The 13,302-nt window shown below is 33.5% G+C and overlaps 1 protein-coding gene across 1 annotated transcript; it reads right to left on the reverse strand.

Moving 5' to 3' along the window:
- Positions 1–5,405: 5,405 nt before the first annotated feature.
- On the reverse strand, positions 5,406–7,704 carry LOC143591642 (epoxide hydrolase 1-like). Its single transcript, XM_077071794.1, has 4 exons — positions 7,407–7,704; positions 6,763–6,930; positions 5,897–6,129; positions 5,406–5,810 (listed from the first exon to the last, which is right to left on the reverse strand). The coding sequence occupies exons 1-4, from the start codon at positions 7,692–7,694 to the stop codon at positions 5,543–5,545; spliced, it is 957 nt and encodes a 318-aa protein (XP_076927909.1). The 5' UTR covers positions 7,695–7,704; the 3' UTR covers positions 5,406–5,542.
- Between the last annotated feature and the right edge of the window lie 5,598 nt (positions 7,705–13,302).

Here is a 13,302-nt window from a genome sequence, read left to right on the forward strand (position 1 = left end):
CGAGTAGTTTGTATAACCAATTAAAACTTGACACGTGTCTTTAAACTTACCATAACGAGCAGATTTACTAACCATTCGCTCGTCACGACTAAATAAGTTTATGCCGCGTAATCAACGCTCATGAGTAATTCATAAGTTCTTTAGTCGCGACGAGTAGATTCTAAGGTTAAACTAGTTGCGGCGAGTTAACTACTAATAAACTACTCGTGTAGGGAATGTAAACTAGGTAAACTAGTCGTCGCGACTAAAGGACTTATGAATTACTCGTGGACATTGATTACGAGGCATGAAACTTATTTAGTCGTGACGAGTAAATGATTAGTGAACCTGCTCGTTACGGTTAGTTTAAGGACACGTGGCAAGTTTCAACTGTTCTAAAAACTACTCGTGTGTAATCATAAACTACTCGTCACGACTAGTTTACAATACCTATTTTGAGAATTTCTTGCAAATGACACATAAAACCTGAAAAACGTTTTCATAAACGCTTATTTTGGGAATTTTCCCCATAAATTTATCAGGTCAAAAGTTATTACAAAATTGTTAAATCTAAATATATATTTGTACCCGTCGCGTTACGAAGATACATTAACGCACGTGTAATTGTTATGTGTTAAGTTTGTTATGATACCGACACTAAATTAAAAGTTTAACATGTCAATGCAGAAAACAGTGACGATATACTGTAACAACCCACCTACCATCGCACTATAATATTATCCGTTTTGGCCGAGACGTACCACCACGACTCATGGATTAGCTTTTGGTTGCTCAGGTAGAGACTTCCAATGAGGTCACTCATCCTTATACTACTCTCACCTAAGCACGCTTAAATGTGAAGTTCTTCTCTCATGCATTACCATTAAGCGCCTAAAACGCGTTATGATGAGGAAAGTATCAATCCACCTGCTTATAAAGAAGATTCCGCCCTCCTCCACAACCGATGTGAGCTTTTTATCGATCCGATCTCTGCTCATTTACACAACTAGTGTTCAACCCGACAACACTAGTAAAGCTTTGCTCAAATTCAAGTCAGTGATGATGCTAAGATCGATATGATGATGTCTGGACGTCTAGTCAGAAAGGACGGCTCCGGAATTTGCGAACGACTAGATGCATGCACTGAAAACTAAGCAGATAGATGCAAGTCTTGGTCTTTGTATGTAGTTAAAGTGGAAGCCTATAGATATCAAATTGCAGTTGTGATGCGTCGAATTAAATGCATCATATTTCTCTCAAAAAGGCTGAAATGTGTAATGGATATCATATTTAAAAAAAAAAAACTTTTCTATTAAACCGAAAGAGGCGTTCCTTTCAAATAATTTGTAACTCCACCGATCGTTGTACAATCACTTTATTTTTTTCATCGACTACCTGAATTACCTCATAACCCATCTTTGAGCGCCACTCCTTTCAAGCACCTTAAACCATTTTTTTTGTATTAACTTTTTTAGTAATAAAACATAAATTATGCTTTTGAAAATAACAATAACTTTCTTTGTACATTGTGTAGTACGTATGTGTTATTAATTTATTTAATTATGTTATGAATGTATGAATGTTTGAAAGTTGAAAGTCAATAAGCGCAAGTGACTTTTAGTAAGCATTTTGAGAAGAGATATTTCTAGTCAAAGTGTGATTTTAGATATCTGGTTGTTTGCAAATACTAGTGTCGTTCTTTCTGACCAGATATCATATTGATCTTTGCATCATTGACTTACTTTACATGTAAAGAAGCCATTTAAACAATTATGAGAAATTGAGAAGATATAAACTTTTTTTTTGTTAAAGGGAGGTGTGCATATTTACAAAATGACTTTAAATGTACCTTTTAGGGAAACGGCTAATGAAGAAAAGTCTAAACCAAAGGATTGATAAGAGGACTATGATAGATTAATCAACATTCACTTGAACCACTATAAATCATTTGTGTCGTCTATATCCCTTAAACTCTATACTTATTACGTCTATTATTATTAAGTTGTAAAAAGAGTTTAACAAAGACATTAGAATCTTTAAACTTAAACAATTTAAAATTTAGGAAAACCACCTATTCACTCAACCCCTCCCTTCTAGTTTTCTACCAAATATTGGTCTTTTACTGATCACTTAGCTATTTTCATCCAGATGACGCGCCATATTTACTGGAAAGTGGTCCTCATCCAACTAACAAAAATTGGTATGAATTCTCTATGATTTCACTTAGCATCCAATTTGAAAGTTAATTATTAAAAAAAGGAGCACTTGCTCCTCTCTTTGCTCCTCTTTCATCTTGATCTCTTCTTCTTCTTCAATTGTTGCTTGATATATATGTGTTAGAATCTAGAGAGATATTTAGTTATTATGGATGTGTATTAGTTAGAGCAAAATAGGTGAGGTTGAAGGTTACACAAGACATCAAGTTACATTCCAAAACACAAGCACAATGTTTGTGCATCTGGTGAACTAACGGTCAATCCACGCAGTCGATCATTTATCAAGCCTTTATATAATACAACCCATAGCCTTTAACCTTGCAACCTCTATTAAAGGTTTTTACCAAAATGGGTTATGTACTATATAATTTGTCCATCCCAAATCACTATACATTCTTCTATGTATTTGACTTAGAAATTTATAACATAGTTGAGCCTTCTAACTTGATTTAGATGGAAGACACGCTCTAAGTAAGAATGTTCATCCAAGTACTGTTTGAATTTCAAGTTTATAAAATTCCTTACTTTGTAAATCTTTGTTATGTTAGTTTTGTATTATATATTTTAATCTTGATCTCTTGATTCACAACATTGTTTATGTTGTAGCACTTTGATCCTTCTTTAATCATCCTTGCACTTCATTATCTTGTCATTATTGTGTATGTGACTAAGGATCACAGTCTAATCAGATGCGGTTTTGCAACTGGTAACTAGCAACAAATTTTGGCATGGTGTAAAACTCCAAGGTTTTAAGGATATTCTGTTAAAGAAGCACAGAATTTTGCTTGTAATTTTACTGCTATAGATGACTAAAGCATATACATTTAGGAACTGCATCTACCGGGGGCCTTGGCTTCAGCTTTACCAATATTTTGTAATATGTTCCGGTTTTTTGGTACTTAGCATCTTGCTAGGGCCTTTGTCTTTAATAAAATTTCATCCGCCGTTTAAAAAAGGAAAAGAAGGGAAGATCAAAGGTCGTGAACATCAGTTTTGTTCGATGGATCATCTGGCCAATTAGATTAGAGTAGTATGTTTTATGTATGTATTTTTATTTCTACCAACACATGAAAACAAGTACATTGGCACACATGGAAGTGATAAACTTTCTTTAATTGTGCATAGCTAGCTAGATCATGATAATTTCTCTCAGTTGTGAGTTTGTGCCTCATTAGCTTGCTTGTTTGCAGTTGTTTCGGCTTGATTAGCGCAACAAGGTACCGGTCTAGGAAGACCGTAGCCACCTTGAGGAGGAAAAGGTGGATTGGGATAAGCAGGACCCCACTGTTTAGGCCTACGATTGATAAATCTTCCAACTCCAAGAGCACCTGCATATATATCATTCATGAAATTAAATATTATTGCCACCATATAAACAATTGTAAAAATATGTGAATAGTTTGTGAAGATGGACTTATAAGACAACTTATATTAGTTTCTAAATGTTAGTTACTTTTCTTTGAAATTATGTACTCACTCTCATCGTTGGAAGCCTTAGCAGTGAATTCAGAAGTGATAAGAAGAACAACAGCAAACACAAGAAGAAATCTTTTTGAAAACATTTTGACTGAATTGGTTTTATGAAAGAAGGATGATTAAATAAGTGTGTTACACACTCTATTTATACACACATGAAGATGTACAATAATATGTGTTTAGTTGTTGACTTTTCAAACATGGGAAAATATATTTCAAAAATTTTCAATGAGTTTGACAAGCTGCATAAAGTTTAATGAAAGTGTAAATTTTATTTATTTTTTATTTTTTAAAACACTCATCTACTGCTCATAAACTACATAAGAAATAATATATCTCGTGATATGATCTGAACTAAGAGCATTCTCAACTTATCCTCTAAATATTTGTGAGTGATCTTTGCAAATTATAGGGTAGGGTTTTAAATGGCTTTAAGTAGAAAAGAGAGAAAAAAAATAGTGATTATTTGTAAATTTAAGAATATTTGTTTTCCCCGTTTATTTTATAGTGTTTGTTGAATTAGTTGTGAATAAGGAAGAAATAACTGTAATGATAAATGTATAATAACACATTATTTAATTAAATAAGAAAGAGATATCTAATGTTTTTCTAATTTAGTTATAGAAATATGGATAGTTAATGGGTTGTGAATGCTTAGCTTTAAGATTCGTTTCCTAAAACCCAAAAGTCTTTATCACCGAACCAAGGTTGAAAACTTGAAAAGGACAATAAAACTATAAAAGTGTAATTATTATGGTGGTTGTAGATCACAATAAGAAGATGTACTGTTTTAAGTCAATAGTTATCATCAACCATTATAAATGCATTACTACAAAAATATATATGTTGTATAAACTATAATTTAAGTTACGAAAATCGGTCATGATTTCCTCCTACATGACAATATGACACGAACACGTGAGGATGGCATCTAGCGTAATATGAATTTTAGGAGTAGATTCTAGGGAGCGTGTGTTTTCGTTGTTAAAAAAAAGTGAACATGCCACGAAAATGATTACGTTATAGCTTGTCAAGCTATCATATTTAATAAAAGAATCGTGTTCGGGTTGATCCACCAATCCAATTAACATGTTTTTAACTTGATTACCACCCACCAAGGCATTTAGATCAAATTAGCTAAATGAGTTGTGTTCGGGCTAACGCTTTCAAGTGTGCATATTTAGGTTGATGTTTTTACACGAATCAACGATTTATCTACCAACCTAACACGATTGACACTCAATACATTAACATATACTCCTATGTCAAACCATGGAAACCGTTGATAATAAACGAGTCTTGGTCTCATCAAAACCATATAGCTTTTAAACCGTGTTATAACATCTTATTTATTTGTAAAACAATTTATCATTATTAACTTCCATACAATAAAAACATATAAATTCAAAAAATAAATAAATATTAAAACAAACAATATAAAACACCTCCCGTAATACGGGGGAATAAAAACTAGTTTGTTATATGAAACAATATTAGATGTATTTTTATTTTATTTTTTGTTTAATAGTATAATGTGCATATAAATATCTTTGTTTTTTTGGGTACACAATATAAATTCAAAAAATAAATAAATATTAAAACAAACAATATAAAACACCTCCCGTAATACGGGGGAATAAAAACTAGTTTGTTATATGAAACAATATTAGATGTATTTTTATTTTATTTTTTGTTTAATAGTATAATGTGCATATAAATATCTTTGTTTTTTTGGGTACACAGATCCACTTTCTTCTTCTTTTCGATATGGGATCGAGTTATCCCTTTATATTAACAATCAAACACACATTTTTATTGTACCAACTCTAATCTAATAATCCTTTTATGTAATTAAGGATATGAACTAACAATTAACATGCCAACCCATGCTTGGTGTCATTAAGGAAAGTGATGATAAGTTGATTAACTCGGTCAGGGAATTGCTCGTGAACGAAATGACATCCATTCGACACATATACGGTTTCTAGATTCGGTACATACTTCTTCACCTCCCCGGTCCTTATATACTCATCTACTCCAGGAACTTTCATCGCGTAATCTTCTTCACCAATGATCATCATTGTTGGAGCTTTCACTATAGGAACTTGTTCCGCGGGTCCAAGGTTCAATCTAGTTGATCTGCATATAGATCAAAAGTAAGACAAAATAAAATGTTTGACCAAAGTCAATCTAATTTGGAAAATTTTAAGATTTCAATAAATTACCTATATACTTGGAGGGCAGTTTGAAATCCAGACTTCTCATATAAAGCAACATAAGTTGCAAGATCCTCCTCAGTAAACCAAGAGGGTAGAGGAGTCGACGGTTTGACCAAATCCATTATCTCTTCGTTTTCATCGGCTATCGGCATTTCACTTCCAGAAAACAAGATGTAGATGTTTCTCACCACGGTTTTAACATCGAAACGGCCAAAATCAGCTTCAGCTCTTCCGGGTTCCTAATGAAAATTGTAATAACAATTTCACGAGTATTTGCTAGATGGTAACAATTTAAAGTATATTTTTAATGGTGCTTTTAATACATATAAATAGGGGTGCAAGAAACCGAAAAAACCGATCCAAACCCGAAAAACCGAAAAATCCAAACCGAAAAAACCGAACCGAAACAAAAATCGACGGTTTGGTTTTATGTTTTTGTAAAAACCGAGCTGACGGTTTGGTTTTAGTTTTGCATGTAATAAAAACTGAAAAAACAACCGAACCAAACCGAAATTCTAGATTTGTATTTTAAGTTATAAGGATTTAATATAATGTAGCTCAAATATTTTTGGCCAAATGTATATTAGTCTATTAGTTAAAAATTAACAAAATTATTTCTACCTAGATTCATTATTTTCGATAAACTATTTTTTTTGCCTAAAGTTTTCATAGCTCAAATGGAAAAAACCGAAACCGAACCGAAACCAAAACGAAAACAAAAATCGAAAACCGGAACCGAAAAAACCGAAACCAAACGGTTTTAAAATTTCAAAAACCGAAGTTTTGGTTTTTGGTTCGGTTTTAGCCCAAAACCGCACCACGCACACCCTTAAATATAAACAATAAACATAATATGTAAACCAACTGTGTACCTGCCACCTTAGAACATAGAAGCCCTTAGGGAGGGCAAAATGAGGCTTGTAGGCAGCTGGTGGCATAAATGCCATGCCAATTGTTACAATTCCTTCAATTTTCTCTTGGTGAAGTAGGACGAATGAGTAGGCAACCCATGCTCCAAAATCTTTAGCAACCACAAAAACCTAGGAATGTTCAGGCAAATTTAATCAATGTTAAATAAGCTCGAGTGAAACTATTGGAAAATAAACTTAAAATGGTAAACGAATCGAACGTTCAGTGAGAAAGTTTGATTATAGTTGTGTATTTAATAAATGAACAAGCATGAGTAAATATGTTGCTTTAATTAAACAAGTGAACATGAACATATACTTGTTCAAGAACATTCATTTATGCTCGTTCATTTACGTACGCTTATTTACGTTCACTTTAGATATACATTTGAACCCATATATCCAATTGACTTTTAGAACCAAGCCAGGGTAGTCAATTAACAAACGAACAAACAGCAACATGTTCGTTTTCTTTGTTTATATTCGTTTGTTTATGTCCGTTCATTTATGTTCATTTTGAATCGATTAAAATATAATAAAAACAGTGATCTTCCACCAAACCATCCCTCATAATCACAATTCACAAACTATTAGTCGAAAGCACGTACATTAGGAATGTTGAGATATTCAAGAATAGAAACAATATCATTGACAAAGTCATCGTACAAATCTTTCTTGGGTTCTGCTGGAGGGTCGGACAGTCCGAAACCTCTGTAATCGGGGGCAATGGCTCTGAAACCAGCGTTTGCGACAGCGATCATCTGGTGGCGCCAAGTGTACCATATCTCCGTGAACCCGTGAAGGAAAATAACGGCTGGCGATGACTCGGAGCCGAGCTCAGCGACGTGAAGCTTTAGCCCATTGACTTGTAAGAATCTGTGGGAGATTTTATCCATTTGTTTGTAGGTGTACGTAGTCATCTTTGTTTTTGTAACTTGTCTATGAATATTCATGTTCAAAATAATAAAATTAAATATTATCAAATAGAGAACAACATGAATCATGAATTATTGTATCTATACTGTATAATAAATAAAGTTTATATTGCCACGTGTAATTCTTTTGTTAATTTCCTACTCTTTTTTCCCGTTTCTCTCTCATATTAATTATACATTAAACATATATATCTTTTAATTCATTTTGATTTCTATAATTTTTACAATACGTGTTTTATTTAAAAAAAAGTTAGGTATGTTTATTAAACGTTTTTATAAATTGAACATTTTTTCCTTTATTTAACTTCTCCAATATGAATTATATCATTTTTTATATACATACAATATATATATATATATATATATGAATCATTTTAGCCCTTAAAACTTACTATGGTTCATTATTAAAAACACGTGGATCTTTAACTGAACCCGTCTCGTCTTTTTTTCTCTGTAATTGTAATCTCTTTTTTTTTATTCATATATTGTTGATCAACACCATATCGATTCTCTTTACTGCACATTCTTTGACTAACCGGAAACTTTCTTCCACTTATGATGGGTTCATTTTTGTTCTGATTGTACAAGATATGTTATCGTAATACTATTCTACTTTTTTAGTGTATCATCTAACATTGTATCAAAAGATTATATAGGGATTTTGATTTATTTTAAAGTTTGTGAATTATAATTGTAATTTAATTTCGTACTTATTTAATGTATAATATTTAACTTTATTTATCATTTTTTTAAGTTGTTCAACTCATGTCTTACACGGGTACCTAACCTAGTTAATAATAGAGAAAGGAAAGTAAAATAAATTATGCTAAAGAACCAAAGTCCAATGGGAAATTTTTAATCTGAAATATCTACACTTTTGTAATAAGTATGGTATTGATGCCAAATGATATCAACTCTAATAATTAAGTCATCAAAAACCAATTCGTCTAACGGTACTCTTATGACCTTTTAAGTTGTGGGTTTGAGTTTTGCCTTGAAACATTTTGTTGAGCGAATTTTTATTTGTGGATGTCCTTTGTGGGTAGTCATAGTCATCACGTTCTGTTGTTTTTCAAGCGGAAGGGTGATCCCTTTATCAGGATGATCTATGGTGTCCATGCCTTTGTTATTTAAAAACGATGTATTAATTGTTAAATAAAAAATATTATATATTTTTTATGTTTAGAAAAATATAATAATTAGTACGTTAAAATAGTTAAAAACCTAATTTAATCGCAATAGACAACATAACAAAACGAATGCTATTGCAGGCTGCAGCCACTCGATTTGCTAATGCAGCCCAACCAAATTGGGCCCAACATAACTAAGTGTAGAAGTTGAGCCACATTACAAAGATTTAATCAAATCCATTATCCACCACCACTTTTTTTTATTATTTTCACTTGATTTGATTTCAGAGATAAAATGCAAGCACAAGACTTCAGCTTTCTTTTTCTCAATTTAAGGTTTAATTCATCGATTTAAAGCATCTCATGTTCAACTCAATTGCACCTTTTTACTCTTTTCCCCCGTAATTTTTTAATCATTTCAATGCCTATATTTACTATGTACATAATTTAAAAAATAGTGTGTATTAATTAAATTATTATATGAACAAAGACAAGGAATTGGATATGAATGCTCTGAAATGAATCGATCACCCAGTCAGAACTCGGTATATAGTTGGACCGAAAATGTTGAGCATCCAAATATGTATTCTTCCTTTATTCACTAGTCGTTTTCCAACTTGTTTTCATCCATAGGCTGGTTTTAGTCACTTTCGGCGTTTTAATTTATATGTTATACCCATCTGGAACAAACTGAAAGCAGACTGTTAACTTCGAACATATAAACGGAGATCTATAATACATACACATATACGTATGAACGAGAGTTGTGCAACACAAAATGATTAATAAAATCCAAATTCTTTTAATGCAAAGCCTTCTCTTACACATACATACATGTATAAGTTTTAAATCTTTTGAAAACGAAAACTCACGTAAAACACATCCAGGTTCCAGCAACAGAACTATCTTTTTATCATTTCTCTAAGTGCCCTCGGGTTGGTAAGAGTATAGCCGACCTACCTTCAAGTTCGACTCAAACCAGACCGAAACCAAATTAAAGAAAGAAAAAATGAAACAAAACAAAGACAAGAGGATTGTAAATTCGAGTCAACAATGAAGGGTTAATCTTGATAGAGTTTAAAATATTAGAATTTGAGTTTGAATCGGTTATTAAACATTTTATTAGTTGTTAAAAGTTATTATATTTATCCTTTTATCAAGTTTATAAGAGTTTGAGTTATAGTTAGTTTCTGTTTTGAGTTTAGTATAAACATAACTCTAGAGTAAATGATTTATGTAAGGACAAAGGGTCAGCTTTCCAGTTTTAAGTTTTATAATAATAAAGAAAAGAGTCGAACGAGTTATTCAAATTGTACGTTCTCGTGTTGATCATCGGGGCCTGATTTCCAACAAGTATCAGTTTGGTTCGATTGTGTAAATAATAATACAACAGAGGACCTATCTAGATATTTATCCAAATAATAAGGGGTCACGGCGTAAATAAATCTCACTTGTAAGTTGTAACTAATTATTCCGGCAGTAACGCCACCGCATACGGTGGCCGATAACCTAACCTAATGTCCACAAACCCGGACGACTACTCACCGGCGGCAACCCTAATCACGTTCGACCGTCCAATTCCACTCCTCCGCCACCCCACACCATCCGGAGAAGACGATTCGCTGGTCCTCAGTTTCCCAAACCCTAATTCATGGGCATCCGCATACAAAACGTGTGAATCAAACATCATCCAACAATGCGGTTCCGGTGCTCGGATCGGCTGTAGCGTCACCGCATCGAAAAACTGTGCACCGCCGTGGTGGAAGCAAACCCTAGGTAAAGAGGATTTAATTGAGCGGGAAAAGTGTGAAGAGCGGGAAATGGCGGAGTGTTTGGAGGCTTCGAGAGTGAAATGTTTGAAGTTTGCGGAGGATAAGTGTTGGCCGGCGTTTCGGGATGCTCGGGTGGTGGTGAGAGGTGGTGAGGATGAGAGAGTGAGGAAGAGTGTTGTGGAGGTGGTGTCTAGGGTTTGGTTTGGTGGGAGGAAGGTCAAAGGTGTTGAGGTGGGGAGATTGGAAGGGTCGTGGGCGCGGGTTAAGGCAAGGATTGGGTTCGGAATTGTGCGAGGGAGTGAGCTACTGGATAAACAGAGTTGAAGAGGAATTGGTATGTTTTGTTTATTAATTGATTGTTAATTTGTTAGAATAGATCTCTGCAATGTGATTAGTTTTTCTTGATTAATAATAAAACTTTGTATAAATTTAAAACCTTTTATGTAAACCATGTGTTCCAATTTTTATAAAAACATGAAATTGATATGCTTGAATATATCTATACACCCAGAAAGCCCAAGATATAAGTAATACTTTGCATAAATATAACCTTGCTTGTAAACTGCATGTGTTCCAAAATTGTAAAAGCCTATTTGTTCAAACTTCCTCAAATCTTTAAGTCATTCGTCCCCCAAAAGAAAAGGTTATTATCTTGGCAAACAATGTTAACTCTTTAGATGCTAATGTCATAACTTGTATGGGTCCTAGTCAGTTAGTGCTTTGGCTTAGAACCAGCAAAATGCCACTTAGAGTTAGGATACGCTCCATGCTGAAAACAACAATTATTTGACTCACTTATATTTTGAATTACTCAAAAGTTCCTCTATCTTGCCTGCATTGAGTTGTAACAGTATTCACTTTACTAAAGTTTTAACTTTACCAATTAATATTCTTAGTAATCCACTAATCTTTCTGCTTAAACACCTTCACATCACAATTTACTTTCACTAGAAATGAATTAGTCATTAGTCTCAACAGAATACTGGTTTTGACTCTTAGAATCTTACAAATTTCTTTTCTGTGTCATAATTTGGATGTCTTCGGTACCACTTTGTCATCTCTATACCTTTCATGGTTTTTCACTTTTTCCTTCTATTATAATTCTACTCTGTACAGTTTGGTCTAAGTTGTTAGTTCATGACTATAATTAAGCTTGTGAAATTACATGTAAAGCTCTAGTGAATACAATAATATAGAAACATCATGATTCATGACTCCTTGTTGAGGCTCACACAGTCTTCTGAGTAGGTCCCATTTATTTAAAAAATTATTCTGTATTATTGTAGCAAGTAGCTTCATAGAAATTACCCTGCTTGTAACTTCTCTCTGGTTGTTTTAAAAGCAGTATACTGCTTGAAAGTACTAGTTAAGAATTAAAGTTTCCTGTTTCAACTTTGAAAGCTTAATATATGTACCAGTTTATGCAATAGGCATATATGTTCTTCACAACTCTATTTTTGATGATAATTTGTTGAAAATTTAAACTTTCTCTGACATGTTAAACAAAAAAGCACTGTATGTTGTTATCCTCCTGCAAAAATTTGTGCTGTAACGGTCTCTGTTAGTCTGCTTTTTTGTTGGTGAATGACATTTTAGGGTGGTTAGTATATATTTTGTGTGATATAATTTCAAAGAGAGAAATTAAAGAGAACTACCATGCCCTTGTTCCTTTCAAACCAAAAGTCCTACTCTCGTAATCAATCACTAGTCATTCGACTCATTCCTGGTGTTAGAAATCAATTGTTTGAGGACGACTTTTTTTCTAGATTGAAGAATAAGTGCCTTGACTAGTTAAAAGTGTCTTTTTAGCTAAATTGACAGCCATTTAGAACAAGCTCTAAAGTCCAAGACCTAGTTTGTTTAAGGCTATGTCTTGACCTTTTTCTCAAGTCTTGATGTTATTGTTCCAAAACGTGTTGTTCCGGACACGCAAACCGGCCCAGGCCAGACCGTTCCAGGCCCATCACGTGAGAGGTAAATAAACCTCACTCAGTGGCAAGGCGATTGGCACTTAGGATCGGCTTCGAACTCACGACCTCTAGGTTATTGTTCCAAGTCTTAGGCCCCCTTAACCAACTAAGCTACACGGCGGGGACAAGTCTTGATGTTATGGGATACACTTACTCAAATTAAGAAAGAAATACATCAGCTGAACTGAATTACACATGTCCTTTACAATTCACATGCACTTTGCAACACTTGATTGTATTTTACAGGTGATCCTATTGAAACCTTCAAGAGGATTACAAATTGTTAAAAGGGTCCCATGTGATAGGTTTTCTCCCCTATTAGGTTTAGCTCTTTTTTTAGAACTGAACTTAACAATATTCCCCATTTCATAATGCATATGCTCATTTGGCAATATTGGTTTTGAATTTTCTATCTGGTTGCAATCTCATTGTATAAATCCAATTAGTGGGCCTGGCGTATGCAATTTTTTCTTGCAATAAATAGCTTTATAGACTAATGCCAGCCATTAGAGGGAACTTGAACATGCTGAAGGAGGAAACTTTCCATTCTGCTTCTGACAGTGGGATTATTGTGATTATAATTTGCATTTTCGGTTATCTTTGAGAGACGACTTTCATGTCTACCGTATTCTAGAAAATGAAGAAGTCATGTAGCAATATCCTCGTTTTGCTTCTTCGACCAAAATGTTAAATACTA

This window comes from Bidens hawaiensis, unplaced genomic scaffold, assembly GCF_021521415.1.
Source record: "Bidens hawaiensis isolate Kalapana, Puna unplaced genomic scaffold, B.hawaiensis_p1.1 tig00039960_1, whole genome shotgun sequence".
In the NCBI taxonomy this organism is placed as follows: domain Eukaryota; kingdom Viridiplantae; phylum Streptophyta; class Magnoliopsida; order Asterales; family Asteraceae; genus Bidens; species Bidens hawaiensis.

Excerpts from the sequence above, each read along its gene's own strand:
- LOC143591642 (XM_077071794.1), bottom strand. The coding sequence starts at position 7,694 with ATGGATAAAATCTCCCACAGATTCTTACAAGTCAATGGGCTAAAGCTT. Across the intron at positions 6,931-7,406 it reads AATATCTCAACATTCCTAAT|GTTTTTGTGGTTGCTAAAGA; the intron begins GTACGTGCTTTC and ends GAACATTCCTAG. Across the intron at positions 6,130-6,762 it reads TCTATGTTCTAAGGTGGCAG|GAACCCGGAAGAGCTGAAGC; the intron begins GTACACAGTTGG and ends AATTTTCATTAG.